This window comes from Colletotrichum gloeosporioides, assembly GCF_011800055.1.
Source record: "Colletotrichum gloeosporioides strain Lc1 chromosome Unknown consensus_22, whole genome shotgun sequence".
NCBI lineage: Eukaryota > Fungi > Ascomycota > Sordariomycetes > Glomerellales > Glomerellaceae > Colletotrichum > Colletotrichum gloeosporioides.
In genome coordinates, this window is record NW_025544667.1 from 82,125 (window position 1) to 103,786 (window position 21,662).

A 21,662-nucleotide genomic window follows, 5' to 3' on the forward strand; every position below is an offset into this window, starting at 1 on the left:
CCCGTTCTGCATCCATTAATTTCGGACAATCCTGTCATATCGTCATGTACGGAAACGCAAAGCTCTTGTCCCTGCCCATTGGAAGTATGCTGGCTAACGTATCAAAGAATATCTCAACCATGTCTACTACCACTCTGCCCTTCAGTGACACCCAAGTGCAGGTCCCCGGTTTTGGGGCCATGGGCTTAAGCTCTGCCATGGGCAGCGATCTCAGCTATGACCAGGCCGAGCCAGTTCTGCTCAGGGCCGTCGAGCGCGGTTGCACATTCTGGGATACTGCCGTAGGTCACTCACCGTCGTCAAGTCGACGCCATGGGAGACACCCAATCAATCATCTGACAAGCACACCAGGTCGCATACAAGAACGGCGCCAACGAGCAGCTTCTCGGTGACTTTGTCAAGAAGCACGACGTGCGCGACAAGCTCTTTGGTGCGTCTCATTATTGCATATGCGCTTGCACACAAACGGCAAGACTGACTGCTGTTGCTGCTGCGTAGTCGCATCCAAGTGCGGATTCGACGTCTTTGGCCCGCAACGCACGGTGACGAATTCGGCATCCCACATCAAGGAGTATATCGAGGGTACAATCGACAGGCTCGGCTTCACTCCTGACCTGTACTACCTGCATAGGATCGACCCGAGTAAGTCCCGTTCCCATCCGGAACCCGTCCTCACACGCTGTTAACTACATAACCACTTACGCTCGAGTCAAGACACCCCGCTCGAGGAGTCCATCGGCGCCCTGGACGAGCTCCGTCGTGCCGGCAAGACGAAGTATATCGGCCTGTCTGAGTGCTCTGCCGCGACTCTGCGCAAGGCGAATGCGAGTACGTGTGCTCACTAGAATCATGCGGGACAGTGCTAAAGTAGATATTGCTTCTTGCAGTTGCAAAGATTGATGCCATCCAAGCTGAGTACTCGGCGTTCGAGACTATCCATGAGACAAACGGCCTCATTGAGACTGCTAAGGAGCTTGGCATTGCTTTTGTGGCATTCAGCCCCCTCGGACACGGCTGGCTCGTTGATGACTTCCCTTTTAAGTCTCCCGACGACTTCGGCCCAACCGATTTCCGACGCACCGGTAAGCACTCCCCCTGTTGGAGCTATCGACCCACGTGCCTCTCTACTTACACTACTTGTCCGAATGCCGCAGTGCCCAAATTCCAGGGCGACAACTTCTACCGTAATAAGGCCATTGTCGACGAGATTAAGAAGCTGGCCACGATCAAGGGATGTACGGTGGCTCAGATTGCACTGGCCTGGGTCGCCGCCCAAGGCCTCATCGCCATTCCCGGCACGACTAAGGCCTCACGCTTGGATGAGAATTGGGATTCGCGCAAGGTTGTCCTTACTGAGGACGAACTGAAGGAGATGCGTCGCATCGTTGATGAGGCCAAGCCGATCGGTGCCAGATTCGCCCCTATCTTCGAGTCCATGGTTGGACACTAGACCGTGCATCTTGACATCTTGATCTTGTGTGTCGGAGTCTACCGTCAAAAGAGAACATCGAAACCGCTGAAATTGCTTCCCGTTCCCTGGATCAAATGTGGTGAATGAGATACAAAGTAGTAGGCGTCTTGTTCACAAGCGAGCGGGCTCACCTGCGCGCCACAACCTGGAAAGAATGGCCAAACCCCGTTGGCAGTGTAAACAATACGTCAATAACCTGCAAACTAGTTTCCCTCACGGTGGAGTATCACTAGAAGGCCGCTCAAGTAACACATATCAAAGGGATGCTGTAGTAAGGAACACAGACGCCAGCAGATTTACCGTTCTACCGTTTAAACCGATGGAGCTGAGAAGTAACCTGTTAAGACTGGTTCAATTGCCTGTGCCGCCTGAAACTGGCCTGCATGGGGCCTCCAGCTATAGCAGAGCCATGCCATTGGCTGGATCTCATTCAAGCCCCCCCAGCAAGCTATCACAGCTTATCGAACCGACCGTTATCGAAGATGGTTGGGCAGGTCCGGTGTTCAGAATGAGGCCAGCGGAGTAGTGACAAGATGTTAAGAGCGGACGGTGGGGGAAAACCGGTTTGTAAGTAGCTCGCATTGTAAGTCACTGAACAATGAACACGTATGAAATCCGCGTTTGTCGGCGATGTCGTCCGAGTAGAGTGTTCCGCCGGGCTCCATCGGAGATTTCATGGCATGATTCTTCGGAGACCGAAACCGGGGGCGGACGAGGCCCCACCGCCGCCCCTCATTCCAGCGTGATGTCACGGCGGGTCAGCCCGCAATGTCGGGCGACTTCTTTTCCGCGTGCTTCTTCAACTCCGAGCTCTCCTAAATTTCCCCCAAAATTCGCTCAGGACAGGAGTTCACGATTTTCAGTCAACCACTATTGTCAAAATGGCGACGTCGAAGTACAACCTGGCCACCAGGCTAACGGTGAGTCGCCTTCAACCCCTCATTACATGTGATGACGATTATTGACCGCGAATAGCTGGCCAATGGCAAGACAATCCCTCAGATCCAGCTGGGTCTGTACTGCATGTCCGGGAGGGAAGCCACCAAGACCATCCCCTGGGCTCTGAACGCCGGCTACCGCGGATTCGACTGTGCGCAGATGTACCGCAACGAGCGCGAGTCTGGCAAGGCGATTATCGACTACCTGGCCGGTAGCGAGAACGCCCAAGGTCTGAAGCGTGAGGACGTCTTCTATACGACCAAGCTCGCTAGCTGCAGCACTTCTTATGATGAGGTTCGCCAATCTATTACCGAGTCCGTTAAGGTTTCCGGTCTTGGCTATGTCGACCTGTTCCTCCTGCACAGCCCGTACGGTGGCAAGGAGGCACGCCTGACCAGCTGGAAGGCTCTGGAGGATGCAATCACCGAGGGCGAAGTGAAGATGGGGGGTGTCAGCAACTACGGTTCTGCCCACGTGAGTCTTGCGCTCATTTTCACATGAGAAACAAGATCTCCAGGAACATCAGACTGACAGTACCGCAGATTGAGGAGCTCATGGCCTCCAAGCCCCGCATTGCCCCGGTCATCAACCAGATCGAGGTTCACCCCTTCAACACCCAGACCAAGATCAGGCAAACTTGCGCCAAGCACAACATCGCCATCGAGGCGTACGCGCCCCTGGCCCGTGGAATGCGCATGAAGCACCCCAAGATCCTGGAGCTGGCTCAGAAGTACGGCTGCAGCCCGGCTCAGCTGTTTGTGCGGTAAGTAACGCCCCATGAATCACTTTTTGCATGTGTTGCATGCTGATGAGTTTTTCTGCAGCTGGTCTCTTCAGCATGAGATGATCACTCTTCCGAAGAGTGTCCGCCAAGAGCGGCTCATCGAGAACGCCGATGTTGGAAACTTTGAGATTTCCAAGGAAGATCTGGCCGTGATGGATGGTCTTGATGAAAGACTTGTGACTGACTGGTGAGTTGTTCGGGCCTTTCGTGAGAAACAAGACTAACATTAGTAGGGATCCTACTGAGGCCCCTTGAGAGATTCAACGACCGCTATCAAGATAGTACGCATGTTAGATGAAGATTCATTTAGCTAAAGCTGAATAAAATGAGAAATGACCCCATGTAGCCTTTGATGCGACGCCAAACTCGGCTTACGGCAGTGAGCCAATGAGTATGCTGTGCAGCTGACGCCATGTGGACCGTCACCTATCTAGCATCTCTCTTAAAGCATCTACTTCGGCTTCCTTCCTCACAAGCTTGAGCCTCAACTGATTCCGCTCCTCCTCGACGTTCTTCAAAGCAGCCTCCAGCTCGGCGATGCGGTCTCTGCCCTTTTGACGGTATTTTCGAGCTGCCATGGTGTTCCGTTGTCTTTTGGTCGCGGCCATGTCTTCATTACTGGCTGTATCTCCTTGGTTGTCGTCTGCAGAATTGGCCTTTCGCTTCGATACCGACCCAGAAAAGGGTGTCCAATCCGTGACTTTTGGCGCCGGACCGCGCAGTTCCGGAAGAACTGATAAGTGGTGATCATGGACCAGTGGATGATCACTTCCTCTGTCTAATCTTTCGAGGGGGTCGTGTTGATAGTCATGTGGCTCAGGGCACTCGATGTACCGTGAGTCTTCGACGCGGATAGATGAACCTGTAGTTCACTTGTCAGCATGCGGTTTGGATAGAAGAGATCTTTAGCCTGATGGATTACTCACTCTGGGTTTGCTGTGCTGCAGAACAGTTGATCGCATTCAGCAACCCCAAAAGGCTATCCTCTTTAGCATCGCCGATCCCACTATTTGCTGCATTATCAGCCGACTCTAATTGCAAGTCCTCCGAATCGAGGCGAGGATCAAGACGAAGGTTGTCGGTGTACGGCGGGGCGTCACCCGTGGAATTTGAAGAGTCCTGCGACCATCCAAATCTTGGTTCCAGGTTGTCGACAGTCGGCCACCATGTGCCTTGGCCAAGGGGGTTCAGGTTCCTTGGGCTGCTGTGGCCGGACGGGTTCCAGGCGGTATCTAGGCTCGAAGCGTACGACGGTGGACATTTGCGTCTCCATGAACTCAGGATTGGGTGCCTCTCCCTGTTGATGGAGAGGCTGGCTAAGAGGTATTGATTGAAATTGATGAAAGGGAGCCGGTAACGGCCAGATCGGGCTACCGTATTCGAAAACCTCAGAAAAAAGGCGTGGGTAGGGGCTTGTGAGGAGTTGGAAATGCCAAAAGTTTTCCGTTTAGCTGAAGACGTGGTTTTCGCGAAGTGAATGATCGCTCTGATTGGTGGAGGCTAGTGAGTCACGATGGCTCATAATGATGGCAGCGCATGGGCCATGCGGAGGAGCATCGACACTGATTGTTATTGTTGAGTTTTGAACTGGTGCAGGATAACGCAAATCAGATCTGTTTCAGGTTGTACTGTCTGTAGAGTTGCATGATAGAAGATCACCGCAGTTTTAGTGGCTGAGGTTTCTCTAATTGAAGTTGCCTGGGCTAGCGAGACCATGTCCCTTCCTTGCCCCGCAACGACAAAGCTTCTAAGATGTTAATTAAACATATTGTAACGTTCGCAAGCGTAATATGTCAAAAGCCTGGCTGTTTGAGTTTGCTAATTATCGCATTGATCCGATGAACGTGGGGTGTATCATCGTCGGCTGAGCAAAGACGAACGAAACTCCCTAGTAGCCTTGGACATCTCTGCAGTTGTCTTTGGTGTAATGGAGTGCCGGGGATGTATTTTTGCATTCAGCTTAAGCTTCAATGACATTCTAACTTAAGAACCATATCTCAGCATTGGTAGATACTGACGTAAAACCCCCAACCCTCTGACTGCTCTGTTGCTTCGGAAGATACACAAAGGTCACCAGCTCAAAGCCTCATACCGGGCTGCTGCGCGAATTGGTTCGATGACAGATCTGGCTCTCATTATGCTTGCTGCCTTGCATCCTGTAAGAAATCTTAACTCGCCTTCTACGGCCAAAATCTGAGGTGCAGCATGCTAACGCAGCGAAAAGGCCATGTAATAACGACAGTCTGATTGAAGTCAACTGTATGCCGAGTTAGAAACCGAGGTCTCATGCAGTACGAAAAGTATAAACCTTACCAGACCATGCTTCTACGTCCCTATGGACAACCGTGGCCTTTTCAGCTTTAGCAGTTACTAATAACACATTGTTGATCGATGAGTAAAGTCGGAAGTAAATCGGCAAGCGGAGGCAATTAGGTCCCGGCGGAATGGTGGGGGCTTGGAAACTTCAACTTCGGCCTGGCAGCAGATTCCGTTCGCCGTGAACGCAGCTACTCGCGGAAGGTTACGGATTGATAATGTAGTGATGGCAATCGGCAGTGGGTATCGCGTGCTGTAGTGCTGGCTAATCATGCGAGATCTCCAATTATTGCGCGATGATGTGACGAAGGCGGGGCGAGGCCGTCGTCAATGCGGCTTGAAGGCATATAAGGAGCTGCATCCCTCTAAGACTTTCAATGAACCAACAAGAGCGGAATTAACACATAAAAATTGAGTTTCTCTCACGTATACTCAAACATTTCCTCATCTAAATATCACCATGTCTGCCATCAAGAAAGTCGCTATCATCGGGGTAAGTTACGCCTTGAGCTCACTTCATAATCAAACGTTCTGATCCCTGTAGGCCTCCGGAAACCTTGGCCTAAAGGTGCTTGCTGGGCTTCTCGAAGGCGGTTTTGAAGTCACTGCCATCAGCAGGAAAGAATCCAACGCAACATTTCCCTCTGGAGTTGCTGTTAAGAAAGTCGATCTGTCTTCGGTTGAATCTGTTACGGAAGCCCTGAAGGGACAAGACGCCGTGGTCTCTACGGCTGCAACGGCAGCGGTTGGCGCGCAGAAAGTCCTGATTGATGCCGCTGTTGCTGCGCAAGTCAAGCGATTCATCCCGTCTGAGTTCGGAATTCACACTCGTGAGGCCCAAGGGACCAAGATCGGTGCGATTTTGAAGTCCAAGGTTGACAACACCAATTACCTGATCGAGCTATCTAAGAAGCATGATTGGTTTAGCTGGACGGGCATCGCCGTCGGCCCGTTCTTTGATTGGGTAGGTCACATCACAATGAGGTCGCTTTTCAGTTAAGGAATGCATTCCTGACGTGTAACAGGGCTTCGACAAGGGCTTGCTGGGTCTCGATGTCAAGAACAAGGCCGTCACCATCTTCGACTCTGGAAACGAGCCATTCTCTGCCTCTTCCCTTGCGTTTATTGGACAGTCAGTTGCCGGCGTGCTCAAGAACCCCCAAGCGACCGCCAACAAGTACATTACCGTCGCTTCTTTCACGACTACTCAACGCGAGCTCCTGAAGGTTGTCGAAGAGGAAACTGGCTCCACTTTTACGGTCAGCAACGTCAAGACCTCCGACCTGGAGAAGATCGCCGATGAGAAACTGGCGAAGGGAGACTACAGTGCTTTCATCCAACTACTTCAACAATACGTGTTTGGAGATGGCCAAGGACATGCAGTAAAGGAGAACGCCGCCGTTACACTTCTGGGATTACAAGAATTGGACTTGAAGACCGAGACGAAGAAGGCTCTCGCCGCAATCAACTAGACACTGGCTCATGTCCCATGAGTGAAATACGATCTTTATGTCAGTGCCGGTTTCCATGTCTTACTTGTAAATCTGAGGGAAAGTGAAGCGGAGCCCTACGCCAAAGAAAGGCCGTGGGGCTCATGGTGATATGACGGTACCGTACAAGTGGCCCTTGACGTTGGCTGACTATACTACAATGCATCGCACCGTGACAGATTTCTGGTTTGAAACAAAACGATGGCTATGGATTTATAAAGGCTTCCGCGCATTTGTGATGGCTGCGCTGTAGGATGCATAAACGACGCATGGGTCTAACTACTCTGACCCGCTGCCTAGTCCTAGAGAACAATGAAACACTTTGTTGAATAAGCCTCTATTTCACTCTACAGAAATGCAGCAGATGTTATGATCCTATTTATGCTGTTCTGATTCAGCCTAGCTGGTGATGCCTTTGTCGTTGATACACGAAGCGGTCGACGGTGAAACGGCCAATAAACACGCCGACAAGTTACTGCGTTGGAAGCACTGGACTAACTAGGTATTTAAAGAATATCTAGACTTGCAACACAGTGAAACTCTCATCAATCAAGCCTCAAGACCTTCTTCACATCAACGCTTTTGTCAAGATTCCAGATCATACCGAAACAGCATGTCCCTACCGGCGAGACTTCTCGCCAGGCATCTCGTTCATACTACAGGCATCACAGAAATTGATGGCTACGAGCTTGGAAATATGGATGGCACAAACCTGACAGGCATACCAGACAACTTGATCTATCGCATTCTCGCCACTACCAATGTTCTATGTGGATTTGGGAAACGAATGTCCAAGATAGACTGCGGTCAGAATTCATCACGATCTGCCTCTACCAGATCTAATACAGTTACATCTCAGACTTTGGGAACACCTTCGAGTGGCATGGTAGATACCGCACACACGGATGATTTGCACAAAGAGTCATACTGGCCAAATATGCGAAAGACTTTGAGCAATGTTGCCTATTGGAAAGAGCTCGACGTACGCTGCTTCATCTGTTATGAGTCCCTTTCCTTCACTGGCACAATGAACAAGACCGGCAGATATTCACAGCCCCAAGACAATGGACATGATGCTGTTGTTCTACCCTGTGGCCATATCTATGGCCATCGGTGCCTGATGATGGTTAGACTCAAGCAAGGGCTTGGGCCAAATGATCCCATGAAGTGCAGTATTTGTGGGTTCAAATGCGCTTTCCCTACACGCCAGCATGGAATTCATGCTCTTACTGCACCTTGCAGCTATCAAGAACTTGCAGGTTTTCCACTTACCAAACATGAAGGGGATCACCTACCGAATCAATGCGATGAGTGCAGGTTCTTCGCATGGCGTAACGCGACGATTGACTTCTTGTCACACGCAAACGGCATGAATCTTGACTTTGAAGGGTCTCAAAGATGGATGAGCAGTTGGGCAGAAGCAGATCCGTCGACAGCAACCGGTCGAAGGAGAATCGTCGAGCAGATGGAACGGCAGGCCAACCGGCCCAGAGATGCAGTAGTTTCTGAGCAAGCCTTGCTTTGCAGACAAAGGGAATTAGGCGAATTTGCTATTGAGTATCTTATAAACATAGGAAGGTGAGCTTGGGGCAATGTATCGCCATTGGATTCTACTAACCCAGTTGATTGGATCCCACAGCTTCGCGCAGCTCCCTATGCGACTGGAACGCCTTCGAACTGGCCACGTATATATAAGCTTCACCGCTTGTCTGATTTGTTGAGACAGATCCAGCGCGAAAGCTTGCCTTGAGGAGCCATCTATGAGGCTAGAATTATCGTTTTCCCGGAGGAAGCCAATTCTGAACGGTGTGTGGATACAACATTGGGTCTTGCTAGTTATGAAATCTCGGTGACTACTTAAAGATATTTTGTCGCGACAAGCAATCTTAGGTTTGCGAAATATCATGCTTGTACAGCACCAGTGAAAACTTCTGAGTACCCACGTGTATCAACATTGTGTTTCCGTATCTTGCCTCCCATGCGGACTGATTTGGTGTTACGGTCAGTCTGAGATATTTCCCACTATTTACTCAGTTGTAACCAATTGGATCAGCAACTCGTGGTGCTCATTCCATAGCAGGCTGTTAAAAAAGGTTGGCCTTATCCAAGGTGATCTTTTTGCAGGATACATAGGCGCTAAAACCTGGCCCCAAGACTAACGTACCTCCTTTTAAAGTTTCGTTTGCGGGAATCGTGCAAACGCAGCCCGTTTGGAGCCTGCCAAGGCGGGTAGACACATGATAAAAGTGCCCTATCTCGGACTCGTGAGTGATAAGCTCACCGCTAATCTTATGAAAGATGGAGTCTGAGATTTATACAGAAGGAATTGAAATTGGACCAGGAGAAGTTTTCGTGTTGCAGCCTACCGCTAAGGTACCTATTGCACATAAAACTTTGCCAAATCGCGAGGTCATTTTTTGCCCGTGCTTTGTCCCTCGCCTACTTCTAGTCAGCTATGGCGCGAGACCCTGTTGAGCCATCGTCGCTCTCCAACATCCCATCAATCGCCGTACTCCGAGAGCGTCTGAACTACGGCACCAAGACTACCGATAGCTGCAAGCGTCTCCGTTCATCCATAAAGTTATTCCATAGCACATTCAAGACCCAAGATGGAAGAGCTGCCACTGAGCTAGGCTGGAATAAACCTAACCAGTCAGTTCTCAATGAAATGGTCGAAAGCTTGCTTGACGTAGCAGGCAATGGGCCCAACTTCTGGCCGAACAACGAGAATTCCCCGAACTTCAACGGACTGCGTTACTCCAATCATGAACATAAGGAACGGTAGGAACACAATTTTTGGTTTCACTTCCAAGTTCACTGCTAATATTGTCAGGATCATCAAGCCCAATGTGAAGCAATGGATGGTCAAAATGACATGGCATTACAAGACAAACGAGAATAGACAAAAGAGGAAGCTTGAGACTAGTAACAGCCAAGCGGAACCTACATCAAATGTCGAAAGCAGCAACGACGAGGTTTGCAGTAACGGGAACAGCGTCCGGATGGCAAGCGAACTTTTCATGGCAAATCAAGTCTCACTTGCCCCAACACCATTGTAAGTGACACTCCTAGAGATGAACCAAGCACACAGCTCAGATGTTCGCCAAGTTTCCATGTTCTGATGCAGATTAGGGTTTCGCATACTGCGACTGAAGGATCATGCGCACTAGAGGGCGGGATCAATTCGAATCTCATTCAAAATCCTTCGGTACGATATCCGCCTTTGGAGACTGACGTATACGTTAATTAGATTAACCGAACTGTACATGTAGCAGCAAAGTATTCATCAGGCCCTTTATAGGGAATGTATGTCAGAACACCATCTTTGCTGAATCGAATCGGTCTCCGAAACGCCAAAAGCTGAGAAGCAGCATTGATGCTCACGAGAGACACAATGTTATATTGGGGGCGACGCCGACAAACCGCCACGAGAACCCCGACCGAATAAGCCTAAGATCACAGAGCAATACTCGAACAAGACGTTCTGACAACGCTGCTGGTGCCATGACCGAGGCACCTCGCTCGACATTAGTTGTTGATCTCACGGCTTCCGATGATGACGAGCCGCACATTGTCAGCACCGAAATCGTCAAGCAGGAAGTGCTCCATAAGAGCCCTAGGGCAATCCATGGCCATTATGCAGATTTGATTGCCCCTGTGGGGCAAGCATCAGTGGAAAATCCTGCTCCTGTTCTTTGGCCAAGCCAAGCATGCCACTCTGCTCTACCTCAGGCACCTGCGTCTGGGGTTGACCAATTTTGGCCACGAGTCAATGTCACTTTGAAGATCATTGCTTCGCGCTATCCAACTTTGAATGTTCAGACTTGGAAACCGCGGCTTCGGTTCAGTCAGTGTTCTCTGCAGCAACTAAGAAACGAGTTGCGCATACCCAATTCAGAGAGAATCGGGTTCAAATTGCAGCTTGCTTACCCGGGGCTGCTATACACGTCTGAGGTTGCCGGTCATGACGAAATCATGTTTCGGCAGATACGAGAACAAATGTTTGCTACCATCAAAAGGGAGCTCTGGGACGCTGGTTCTTTGCATCCTCTGGAGATCTTTGTCGTGATCGAATCTGTTCACGATGCTCAGTCACACCCTCTGACTGCAATTATAGCACCTATGACCTGGGAACAGTCCCCTGATGAAAGTATTCTAGCTGGCCTTTAGTCCCTCACAGTCCGCTGGAGGAACACATGTCTCGAACCAGTTAATTAGTAACGAGACGAACAAACCATTCGTGCGCCCCCACCGCGGAAATAGCTTCAGTCTACATAATGTTTAATAAACATTCATAACTGTTGTATTGTCAGAGGGTATATCTCAATCGTGCTAAACGACCAAGACTCGTTGTTCGAGGTTGATTATAGAACAATGAATCGCATGATGTTTGGACAGGCACATCTATCATTGTCTCTAGACTGTGAGCATCTGACAGCTTATGGTAGAAGAGTGCCTGAACAAGATTAATGCCTTAAAATCTCTGGCGAGACCTGTGATGCGCATACCTAATAGGAACTGAAAGCTACTCACTTATAAAGTTGACATCCATAGCTGGCAATTGGAAATCACGACAACATCAAACACAGAAACGACACGCACCAATTATTCTCATTATTTGATTCGATCTCTGAACCATTCAATCTCTACAAATGGCTTCCCAAACGTATCTTTCGAACTCTATCGATGAGCGATGCTCATATTTCCCACCGGTCAGAAGACAACTAATTCTTGATCCCAATCTCTTTCAAGGTTTAAAACTCACATGCGTCATCTGCAGGCAAGAAATGAATATCGTTGGAGATGGATTTCCAGAGAATGATCACCGGCCTGATGGTTTTGCGGCGACTCATGGCGTGACAAGCGCCCGCGAGTTGAGAAGACGTCGACCCCAACCTTCAAAAGAAAGCACGGCAATCGTTGTCCCATGCGGCCACGTATTCTGCAGAGGCTGCCTTTACGCCCTATGCTGGGAAGGATTCGATGTCAATGACTTTGTTCCGGGAAATGAACAAGCAAAGAGCGATCCGGCGTGCCCCATGTGCAAGCAAAGTCTTTGTTTCGAGAACTGCGTCTTCCGCTGTCGCTTTCCAGGGATACCCTTCCCACAAAACAAACGCGCACTCGACAAATTTCCGCAAACAATGAATGAGCAAATGGAAAGCACCACCTATCCAAAAAATTGCAATTCCTGTGCGCTGCTGGAATTCCTGCAGCATGTCCAGGGGTATGTTGCAGACACTCTGGATGAGATGCCAGAACAAGCGGGCCAAAACGTGACGGTTGAAACAACAGTAACTGACAAACCCAGCATAGAAACCTTCGAGAACTTGTTTCATAATTATCTACAAGATTCGATCACGAGATATAGGATGTTGACGAGACTCCGGCCCTGGGGAGGTCCGGCTGCCCATCCCCGACTTCGATATATTTTCAAGTAGTGGAACGCATGGAAGTGACCAAAAGCCTTGTTTTAGGTCAGTTTATTTAGAGGTAATAGGATAGAAATCAATTAGTGTCTACTAAATAGGCGTCTGTGTCTTCTCTACGAACCCACTTGATCTTCACATTGTTCTCAAACACGATTCAAAATGGTCTGATCGTGCCCTCGCATTTTCGGCTCGGTTATTGGACAAAAGACACCGGTTGGGCATACTATCTCCGTGTCTTAACCCACACTGCCGCTTGTTGGGATGACCGTGGCCCAGGAGGTGTTCGTTGTTCTTTGGGGTTAGACTTCTCGATACGAAGTTGCATGATCACGAGTCGGTGGCCAGACCGAGCCTGCAAAGCTCATGCATGGAAACATTGTACAACAGTTCTGCGCTCTATGCGCCGATGCAGCAGTCGAAGTGACGTTGCACAAGTACGTACTGCCCAGTGCCGCTTTCAAGCTTTGGGGCGCAATACGACGGCGATCAAAGAACGCCCCAAGATGGAGGTGGCATGTGCTACTGACCAGTGACGTCTCCGTGCTAGTCTAGCTTGTCGATCAACTCGTGGAAATCCGTCTCGTGTTGCGGGGTTTTCCACGGACGGAAGGAGAATATCTGAGACCCCAGATTTCCTGTCCTCCTCCCCTAAACTACTGCAACCACCTCCGAGCCCCGTCTGGCTAATCGAAAAGGTTCTCTTCTGCAGCACGTCAAAGCAATGTTGAAAATTCCACCATTCCCGGACGTCCCGACGAGGCGGTCTGCAGGCTTCTGGTTGTAGCACATCATCGTATGCCCGAAAGAAATGTTTGCTGCGGATTACGGGTGGGCACATCCGAGTAAGACCTATGTGAGACCTAAATCCTCGTCACGCTGATCGTTCGTATTTTTGGCGAGACCGCATGCTGTCGGTGAAGACTTCGCCATCAGCTAATCCAGCGACGCGTATGATAGCACCTTCGAACACGTTCTATTTTGAGCAGTTGATGATTGATCCAAGGCTGCCCTGTGGCCGACGAATACATAAGGCATACACGTCTCCCCACTTACCCTCTACTTCTTGCTACTCTCCATCACACCACCTCCTCTCAACCTCTCACCGTCGCAAGATACAAAGACTACAGTCCAATCACAAAATCCACCGACGCGAGATTATACAACCGTTAAGACTCGTTATATCAACCATCACCAGAATGCGTTTCTCCACCCTCTTCTCTATCGCCAGCCTATCTTTGGCTGCTCAGGCCAGTCCCATGCGCCGAGACGACCCTCACCGAGCCGATTTTCGTATCTGGAGCGAAACAGGTTGCGGCCAAAACGGCTCAAATGAAGGAAACCTAGGTGTTTGGACAATCAACGAATCCCAGACCAACCAGTGTCAACCGACGTTCAACGCCCAAGTAGTAAAGGGAATATTCCTCAACGACATTCAAACCGATAACCAGACTACGTGCACGAGTAAGTCAAGCCTTGTATCTTGCACTACATACTCTAACTAACATATCCAAGTGTATGCGTACACAGAGGAGAACTGCGGCGGAGTTGCTCAAGTTGTCTCGATCAAGGAATGCGCGAATGTTCCTGACGGTGATGCTAGCTTTGTCAGCTTCAATGTCGAGTGCAACGCTCCCTGAGCAGCGGCCATGGAAGGAATTTGTGAACGCGTCGTTTTGAATTGCATGTGGAAGGCGTTGAACCTGGTTTTTGAGATTGCATGGCATAATTAGGAGTTAAATGGCCTGGCATGGCTCAAGGAACACTCATTTGATGCCTCTAGAGGGCATTTGACTCACCACGGAGACGACGTGGGAGTAGATGTAATTCACTCATTAATTCAACAGCACTCAGTCTACTCAGTCAGCTCACGTGCTTGAGTATTATGTGTGGATATCTGGGGCAGGGTGTACTCGTCAGATTCGCGTGTTCTTGAAGGAAGGAACTTGGTACTGATATTCATACCTAGTGCCTCCGTTGTGGATTTTTGCATCCTGGAACATGGGGATCAATCCGCAAAGCCATGACCCAAAGATTATTCCAGCTTCGTTGCTCCACCGATCCGGATCTGGCGATAGCTTGCGCATATGATGTCAAAGGCGTCATAGAATCTGGCGCTAGCCAGCGGAAGATCGTCATTCCCGCAGATAGTCGCGTCAAGCACTCAAATCACCTCGGTCTCTAGATTATTTGCCGGAAGTCTTGTTGCTATTTAAACAACCATTGTGTGCGCACGAAGTGCGCAAAGCATTAATTAATTACTTCGTATTTCTACCGGAACCATGAGCTCTCAACCAATTGGCCTGACCACGATCCCGAAGCTGCTCCGTAAGTGACACATCAAGACATGCAAAATTGGCTCTGAGACCAGTCATTGACCTGATCTCCTCACCGAACAGCGGTAACGGGAACCTTCGCACTCCCTTTTACTGCGTACTACGCGTTGCTCAGCATACGAACGGTTCGCGAACGTCTGCAAAAGGAGCACTACCTCGGGGACAACTCATCGACTGGCAGCGCCGACTGGCGCGCCTACAAGAACGACAAATTGTACCTACTCACTCGTGCGCATACCAACTTCACCGAAAACGTTCCGTTGGCTTTCATACTCGCTACGTTGGTGGAGGTCAATGGCGGAAACCGTAAGGTGCTGAGTTGGTTCCTCGGCAGCTTCCTGGCGATGCGCGTACTGCATGCCGATTTCGGTATCCTGCAGCAGGGACTCGGCAGCGGCAGGCCTATTGGCTATTGGGGCAGTGTTGGGCTTCTGAGTGCCATTGCAGGATATGGAGCCTTTTTGGTCAAGGGTTATTGGGGCTTCTAAGCTGCGCTTGGAAGAGTGCGCTTGTCATTTTTGAGGGTCATTCCAATCATCACACAACGAGATCATATACTATTACTACATGTACTCCGTATTAATGAGTAGTATGTGCATGTTGGACATGTTCTTACCAGCGTTAATATCCAGTCGACGACTGGGATGAAGGCTCTAGTGCATGATGCGGGGTGACCGTGTCAGTCACGCACTGAAGGTCAATTGAGACGCGTCGTATTGTTCACGAACGAAGAGAACAGAAATCATCGGCGTAATCAGCGGATAAGCCGGCTGTCATCTGAAGTAGGGGCGGAGGAGTTCGTCCCAAATTCCAGAATGGGACGGCTTGGAAGGTCGCCTGATCGCCCGCAATTAATTCCAAGCATGCGCAGGTTCCACGTACATGACTATGCCAAAACTCAAAACTCCGAAGGCACAGCGGGCCTCCCCAGTCAATCCGCAGGAAGGAAGTTCGGTCAACGCTTTAGAGCTTACCACGGAGGCTTATAAATACAGGGTTGCGATCAACCGTGATTAGCAGAGCCAAGCATGTAGCCCAGGGCTGAATTACCCTGCTTCACCCATTTTAGATTGACATGGCAGGCTTAAAATAGAGTTGACACTTCGTGCCCCTGATGACCCTCTGAGAGAAATAATCCTACACGTTGAGCCGTGAAAATCAGGTATTTAGGGCCTCGAGATCGTCCCACCAGCGGCTCAGTTACACTGCTCCATCATTTTCTAGAACCCATCATTGCACCATTTGACAGCGATTCTCCGATTCGTTGAAGTTGCTTTCAGTCGCTAAAATGCTCTCTATTAAATTCGCCCTATTCCTGGCACCCTTATTAGCAGCGCAGCATACCAATCAATTAAGTTAAAACTGAGGCTTAAGATTAGCTAATTAAATAACTTTTCGTAATACTTTTAATTATTTTAACTAATTTAATTTAATTTAATTTAAATTACCTAAATAGAAAGTTAGTAAAGCTCTTATAATATTCTTAGAAGGTCTAAACTTATATTATATAATAATCTAAGGTTATATAGTCCTCTATTAACTTCTCTACTTAAAGTAGTAACTACTAATAATAATACTACTACTTTAAATTTAGTTCTAGAAGTATTAGATCTTCTTAAACTATAAGGACTTTATTAATAGTCTCTATAATATTAGAACTAACTTAATAAAACTAAATATTCTCTTATAGTTTATTACTATTATTAGGATAGTAAAGATATTAAGGGTAAATTTATTAAATATTAAAAAGGTCTATTAATATAAAATCTACTACTAGATAAGGTTATTAATAAGCTTAGTAATTAAGAGACTAAAATATTACTCTAGTTTATTAGTTTTATTAATAATAGTATTATAAGTCCTACTATTTAACTATTAATAATATTTAGAGTCCTTAACCCTTAAGGTAATAGTAAGTAATAAAAAAGTAGCTTACTAAGGCTCTAGATAAGGTTAATAATTAATAAGGTTAGATCCCTTAGTATACTATTATTCTTAGTATTCTTAAAATCCTTTTTAGGTATTATAAAATTATCTATAAGTCTTTAGTATATTTTAGCGTTTTTTAAGCTATTATAAGCCTTAGTTAGGATATAAAATTACTATAGTAGTATAAAGAGGAGACTTTATAAGTTTAGTATAGTATTTATTAAATACTTACTAGTTATTAATAATTAATAAGTATAAGTAGTTATAAAAGTTAAAAATATTACACTAGGGGCGTTATAAAAGTATATAATTAAACTAAATATAAGTTAAGATACTATTAATTAATAAGGCTTATAAAGCTACTACTAAAGCTCTTAAAAAGTATTATAATACCCTTATAAGTTAAGATAGTTATTATAACTAACTCTAAATAAGTTAAGTAGCTATAAGGTTAATTTCCTTATTAATAAAGGTATTATAAAGCTTATACTAATCCTTAAGTTAATCTAAGAGGTACTCTATACTTATTAGAACTTCTTAGAATTAACTATACTTATTACCCTTACCTTAGCTTTTATATCTCTTAATCTATTTATAAAGTAGCTTAAGTATATTATTTAACTCTATAAGGATCTATTAGTTCTTATTAGTAAAAGTATCCTTATTAAGGATATAATCTATAACATACTTAAGGCTTTAAGTATAAAGTATATAACTATTAATCTAGTTATATTTAAATAAGGTATACTTAACTATTATATATATTAAGTTCTATTAAGTAGTATTATTTAATATTAAGTTTAGTTCTTATAATAACTCCTCCTATAAGGTAAAAGTCTTATTATTATTATTAGTTTTATTATTAATAGATAGGAAGCTTTTAGATTATTATAGTAATAATCTAATATACTTAATAATATTCTAAAGCTTATTAATAGGGCCCTTCTACCTCTAGTAAGTTAGATCTTCTTAGGTTCTATTAAGACTAAAAAGGAAGTTAAACTCCTCTTTAAATACCTTATTATTAACATTATAAATAATAATATAATTAATAAGGTTAAAAATATAGCTATAATATTAAATTTAGTATTATTTAGTATTAATTTCTATATATATAGGTAAAAGAGAAGGGAAAAAAGCCTTAAAATAAGAGTTATTATTTATAGTATTATTAGAGATAGCTATACTAACCTTATTAAGTAAACTTTAATTATTAAAAATAATATAAATAGTAATAGTAATATTCTCACTAAAGTAAATATTAAATTAATAATAAAAAGCTAAGAGGTATTATATCTACTTACCTACTTTATTAATAAAGTAGCTAAAAATAGTAATAATTATATATTAATTAAATAAGGTCTATAGATTAAATAATATATAAACCTTAATAAGTACCTTTTATATCTCCTCTTAAATTTATACCTTCTTAGAGGTATAGAGTTAGTTAAATAGGTCCCTCTAACTTAACTTTAACTAATATATTTAGTTAAAAACGTTATAATTAAAAAAGCTAAATATATACTATATATATTAATTACTAAATATTAAGAAGGGGTTATTAGTATTAATAATAAACCTAAAGGCTAGCTTTTTAATTTATAAGACCTTACTCTAAAGTATAGTAATAAGAATAGAGTATTAGTACTTAGGGAGGGACTTATTAGTATTAGAATTATCACTAGATATACTCTTAATATAAAATTAATCTTAAAAGATATAATAGATAATCTTAAGGTATATTTTAGTATTAGATATAGTAGAGGTTTTCTAAAATATATTAAAATACCTAGCTTTATTATAATATTAATAAACTTAATAAGTATTACCTAAATATATTATTAATATAGTTAAAAGTAAAGTAAAGAAGTAGTATATCTTAAGTACTACTTTAAAAGATCTTATAAATAAAAAAACCCTTATTTTTAATCTAAGAAATATAGTTTTAACTACTTTTTTTTAAAATATATTTAATATTAATAAAGTAATAACCCTTCTATATAGTATAAAGTCAAGCTTTAAAACTACTATAAGTAGTAAAGTTAATAGTTAATATATTATTAGTAGTTAATAAAGTATAGATCTAAGTAGTAATTTTATAAAGAGTTAATAAGTTATAGCTAATAAAGTGATTAAAATATTAATTATAAGTTAATATAAATATTATAATAGTAAGCTAGAAGTTAAAAAAGATACTAAGAAGTATATATAAGTAGGGCTTTAAAGTATAAAAGTAGGTATAATAGTAATAATAGTAGTATATTATGACCTATTATGCATAGATAATAGTTAACTAACCTACTTAGGCGTTAGGTAACTAGGATAGGATATTTATACTATAGAGTTAATAGGAATAATAGGGACTTACTTAGAATAGAAGAACTATAGTATAAGTTATATAATAATAAAATAAGGAAATAATTAGTAGAGTATAAGAAGAAATACTTAGTAATTAGTTAGTATTAGTAACTAATTATAATTACCTATATACCTAAGTAATTACCTAAAAGTAGATAAAGGGTACTAATTAGGATTTATATATAGTATAACCTAAACTTCGTTTAAGGTTAAACTTCTATAGCTCTTTAGTAATTAACTTAGTATTTATCTTTATAGATACTCTTAGCTTACTTTTACTATAAATTACTTATTAAACTTAAGATTAATTACTTTAATTTCTAAAAGACCTAATCTACTATAGTTTATAACTTATAACTTAGATTATAACCTTAGTATACTATTATAATATATTAATCCCTAGTTTCTATTAGTAGACCTTACTATTAGATAGCTAACTATAATATTTTAATTACTCCTATTTAGTAAGTTAACTATTAATACCTATTAATAATAAAATAGTAAATATATCTTTATATACCTCTATTAAGTTACCTATTTTAAGGACCTCTTCCTCTTTATAGTAATTAGTTTAGAACTTAACTAAAGAACTTAAAGGAGCCTTTATAGTAATAAACTCTAATAATAAAGTAACTCTAAAGAAAAATACTTATAAATACCTTTAAACTAGAGTTAAAAAGGGAGATAATAATATTACTAAGGTTTAGATTATATATAATAAAACTATTATAGAACTTTAAAGTTTTAAAGAAATAATATAATAACTAAGAAATAACTTCTAATATATTATAGACCTAGAAAATAAAGTTATCTAACTTAGAGGATAAAATAGTAGTACTAATATTAAAGAACTTTAAGAAGAAATCTATATTTTATATATAACTACTAATATTATTATAACCCCTACTAGAGAATAATAGAAACTTAAGTTTAATACTTTAATTATTTATAATAGTACCTCTAGATAACTTAAGTTATTCCTAATCTAAGTTAAAAACTACTAAAACTTCTATTATAGAGATTTTATTAATTAGACTAAGAAAGTTATCTATGTTACTACTTATTTATAAAAATAAACTTTTAAATAGTTTAAATCTATTTAAGAGGAGTTCTTTAAGTATAAAACCTTAGATAAATACTCTACTAAGACCTATAATATCTATAGTAGTTTTAAAAGATTTAAAAATACTTTTTATTCTCTCTTCTAAAATCCTAATAAAAAATAATAAGCTAAAAGAGACCTTATATAGCTATAATAGATAAAATTAACTAAAGAGTATACTATTATATTTAGATAACTTAATATTTAACTTAACTTTACTAAAGAAACTAAGATCTTTATATTCTATTAAAGACTTAAGGATAAAGTTAAAGATAAGATTATTAAGATTAACTATCCTAAAGACTTTTTTTAATATATTAACCTTATTATTAAGATTAATAATTAACTTTTTAAATATTATAAAGAAAAAGGTGAAAAATAATAAGAATTAAACTTTAGATATAAATACTAATAGTAGCCTTATTAGAAATTTAACCTCTAGTAGAATAATAATAAACCTTATAATAATTAGAATAATACTTATTAGAGTATTACTTATAGATAATATAGTAGATCTATAGATCTTAGTATAATAATTAAACTTAATAATAAAAAACCTTAGAACTTTAAGTATTATAACTATAATAAATAAGGATATATTACTAAAGATTATAAGTAGCTTAAGAAGCTTCTTTAGAAGCTAGTAGCTAAATAATCTTAATAGGTTAATATTATTACTAAAATCCTATATATATCTTAATTTTAAATTAGATATTATAATAATAACTATTAAATCTACTTTAAAAATAAGGAAATATTAAGATACTACTTAAAAGATAGTAATTTTAGATAGTCTAGATATAATATAACTACTTTAAATATATATCTAAGAACTTTAGTAATAATATATATTAGTAATAGTAAAATCTATAGAAAAACTTAAGAATAACTTAATAAGATACTATAAGTATAGTAACTTAAACTAATTCTTAGTTTTACTTTAAAAATAACTAATAGCTAAAATTAAATTAGCTATAAACTCCTAAATTAAACTACTTATATAATATTAAAAAAATAAATAAGAGAAGAATTTAATAATAAGCTAGATTATTAATATAACTTTCTAGAAGAATAGTAACTATTTAATCTTATAAATAACTAGACTTTTAGAAAAAGAGAAGGTTCTCTTTATAACTTAAATAAACCTTATAATATTATATATTAATATACTTAAATAGAGATTATTTATAAGTTTATTCTTAATATAGATAATATTAGCTCTAAAGAGGAATCTAAAAAGGATAATATATCTAAATAAATTATATATAAGTAAATTAACCTATATAATANATATAATAATAAATAGTTTATTAAACTTTATAATATACTTAATATAAAATTAAGAATATATTATACTTTATAACTTAAAATTAAAGATTATCTTTACTTTAAGATTACTAACTTTAACTATTAATACCTCTTTTAAGTATAGTATTTCTTTAACTATTATAAGATCTATATAGGAGATAAATATAACTACTATTTCTAACCTAAGTAATATAATAATA

The 21,662-nt window shown here is 41.9% G+C and overlaps 6 protein-coding genes across 6 annotated transcripts; 5 read left to right on the forward strand and 1 right to left on the reverse strand.

Moving 5' to 3' along the window:
• Positions 1–119: 119 nt before the first annotated feature.
• GCG54_00006786 (Aldo-keto reductase) lies at positions 120–1,450 on the forward strand (the record flags this gene model as incomplete). The annotated part of the gene is made up of 6 exons (XM_045406784.1): positions 120–281; positions 352–430; positions 499–642; positions 715–828; positions 888–1,082; positions 1,155–1,450. 6 exons carry the CDS (start codon positions 120–122, stop codon positions 1,448–1,450), a joined length of 990 nt encoding a protein of 329 aa, XP_045267330.1.
• A 902-nt stretch (positions 1,451–2,352) lies between these two features.
• GCG54_00006787 (Prostaglandin F synthase) lies at positions 2,353–3,449 on the forward strand (the record flags this gene model as incomplete). The annotated part of the gene is made up of 5 exons (XM_045406785.1): positions 2,353–2,391; positions 2,447–2,884; positions 2,953–3,173; positions 3,235–3,381; positions 3,428–3,449. The coding sequence occupies 5 exons, from the start codon at positions 2,353–2,355 to the stop codon at positions 3,447–3,449; spliced, it is 867 nt and encodes a 288-aa protein (XP_045267331.1).
• A 167-nt stretch (positions 3,450–3,616) lies between these two features.
• Positions 3,617–4,424, reverse strand: GCG54_00006788 (uncharacterized protein; the record flags this gene model as incomplete). The annotated part of the gene is made up of 2 exons (XM_045406786.1): positions 3,617–4,056; positions 4,121–4,424. Coding segments are annotated over 2 exons (744 nt in total), but the record flags the coding sequence as incomplete, so codon positions are not given.
• Positions 4,425–5,970: 1,546 nt separating this feature from the next.
• GCG54_00006789 (uncharacterized protein) lies at positions 5,971–6,982 on the forward strand (the record flags this gene model as incomplete). The annotated part of the gene is made up of 3 exons (XM_045406787.1): positions 5,971–6,003; positions 6,055–6,474; positions 6,536–6,982. 3 exons carry the CDS (start codon positions 5,971–5,973, stop codon positions 6,980–6,982), a joined length of 900 nt encoding a protein of 299 aa, XP_045267333.1.
• Positions 6,983–13,628: 6,646 nt separating this feature from the next.
• GCG54_00006790 (uncharacterized protein) lies at positions 13,629–14,069 on the forward strand (the record flags this gene model as incomplete). Its single annotated transcript, XM_045406788.1, has 2 exons — positions 13,629–13,893; positions 13,945–14,069. 2 exons carry the CDS (start codon positions 13,629–13,631, stop codon positions 14,067–14,069), a joined length of 390 nt encoding a protein of 129 aa, XP_045267334.1.
• A 642-nt stretch (positions 14,070–14,711) lies between these two features.
• On the forward strand, positions 14,712–15,253 carry GCG54_00006791 (uncharacterized protein; the record flags this gene model as incomplete). Its single annotated transcript, XM_045406789.1, has 2 exons — positions 14,712–14,757; positions 14,829–15,253. The coding sequence occupies 2 exons, from the start codon at positions 14,712–14,714 to the stop codon at positions 15,251–15,253; spliced, it is 471 nt and encodes a 156-aa protein (XP_045267335.1).
• Between the last annotated feature and the right edge of the window lie 6,409 nt (positions 15,254–21,662).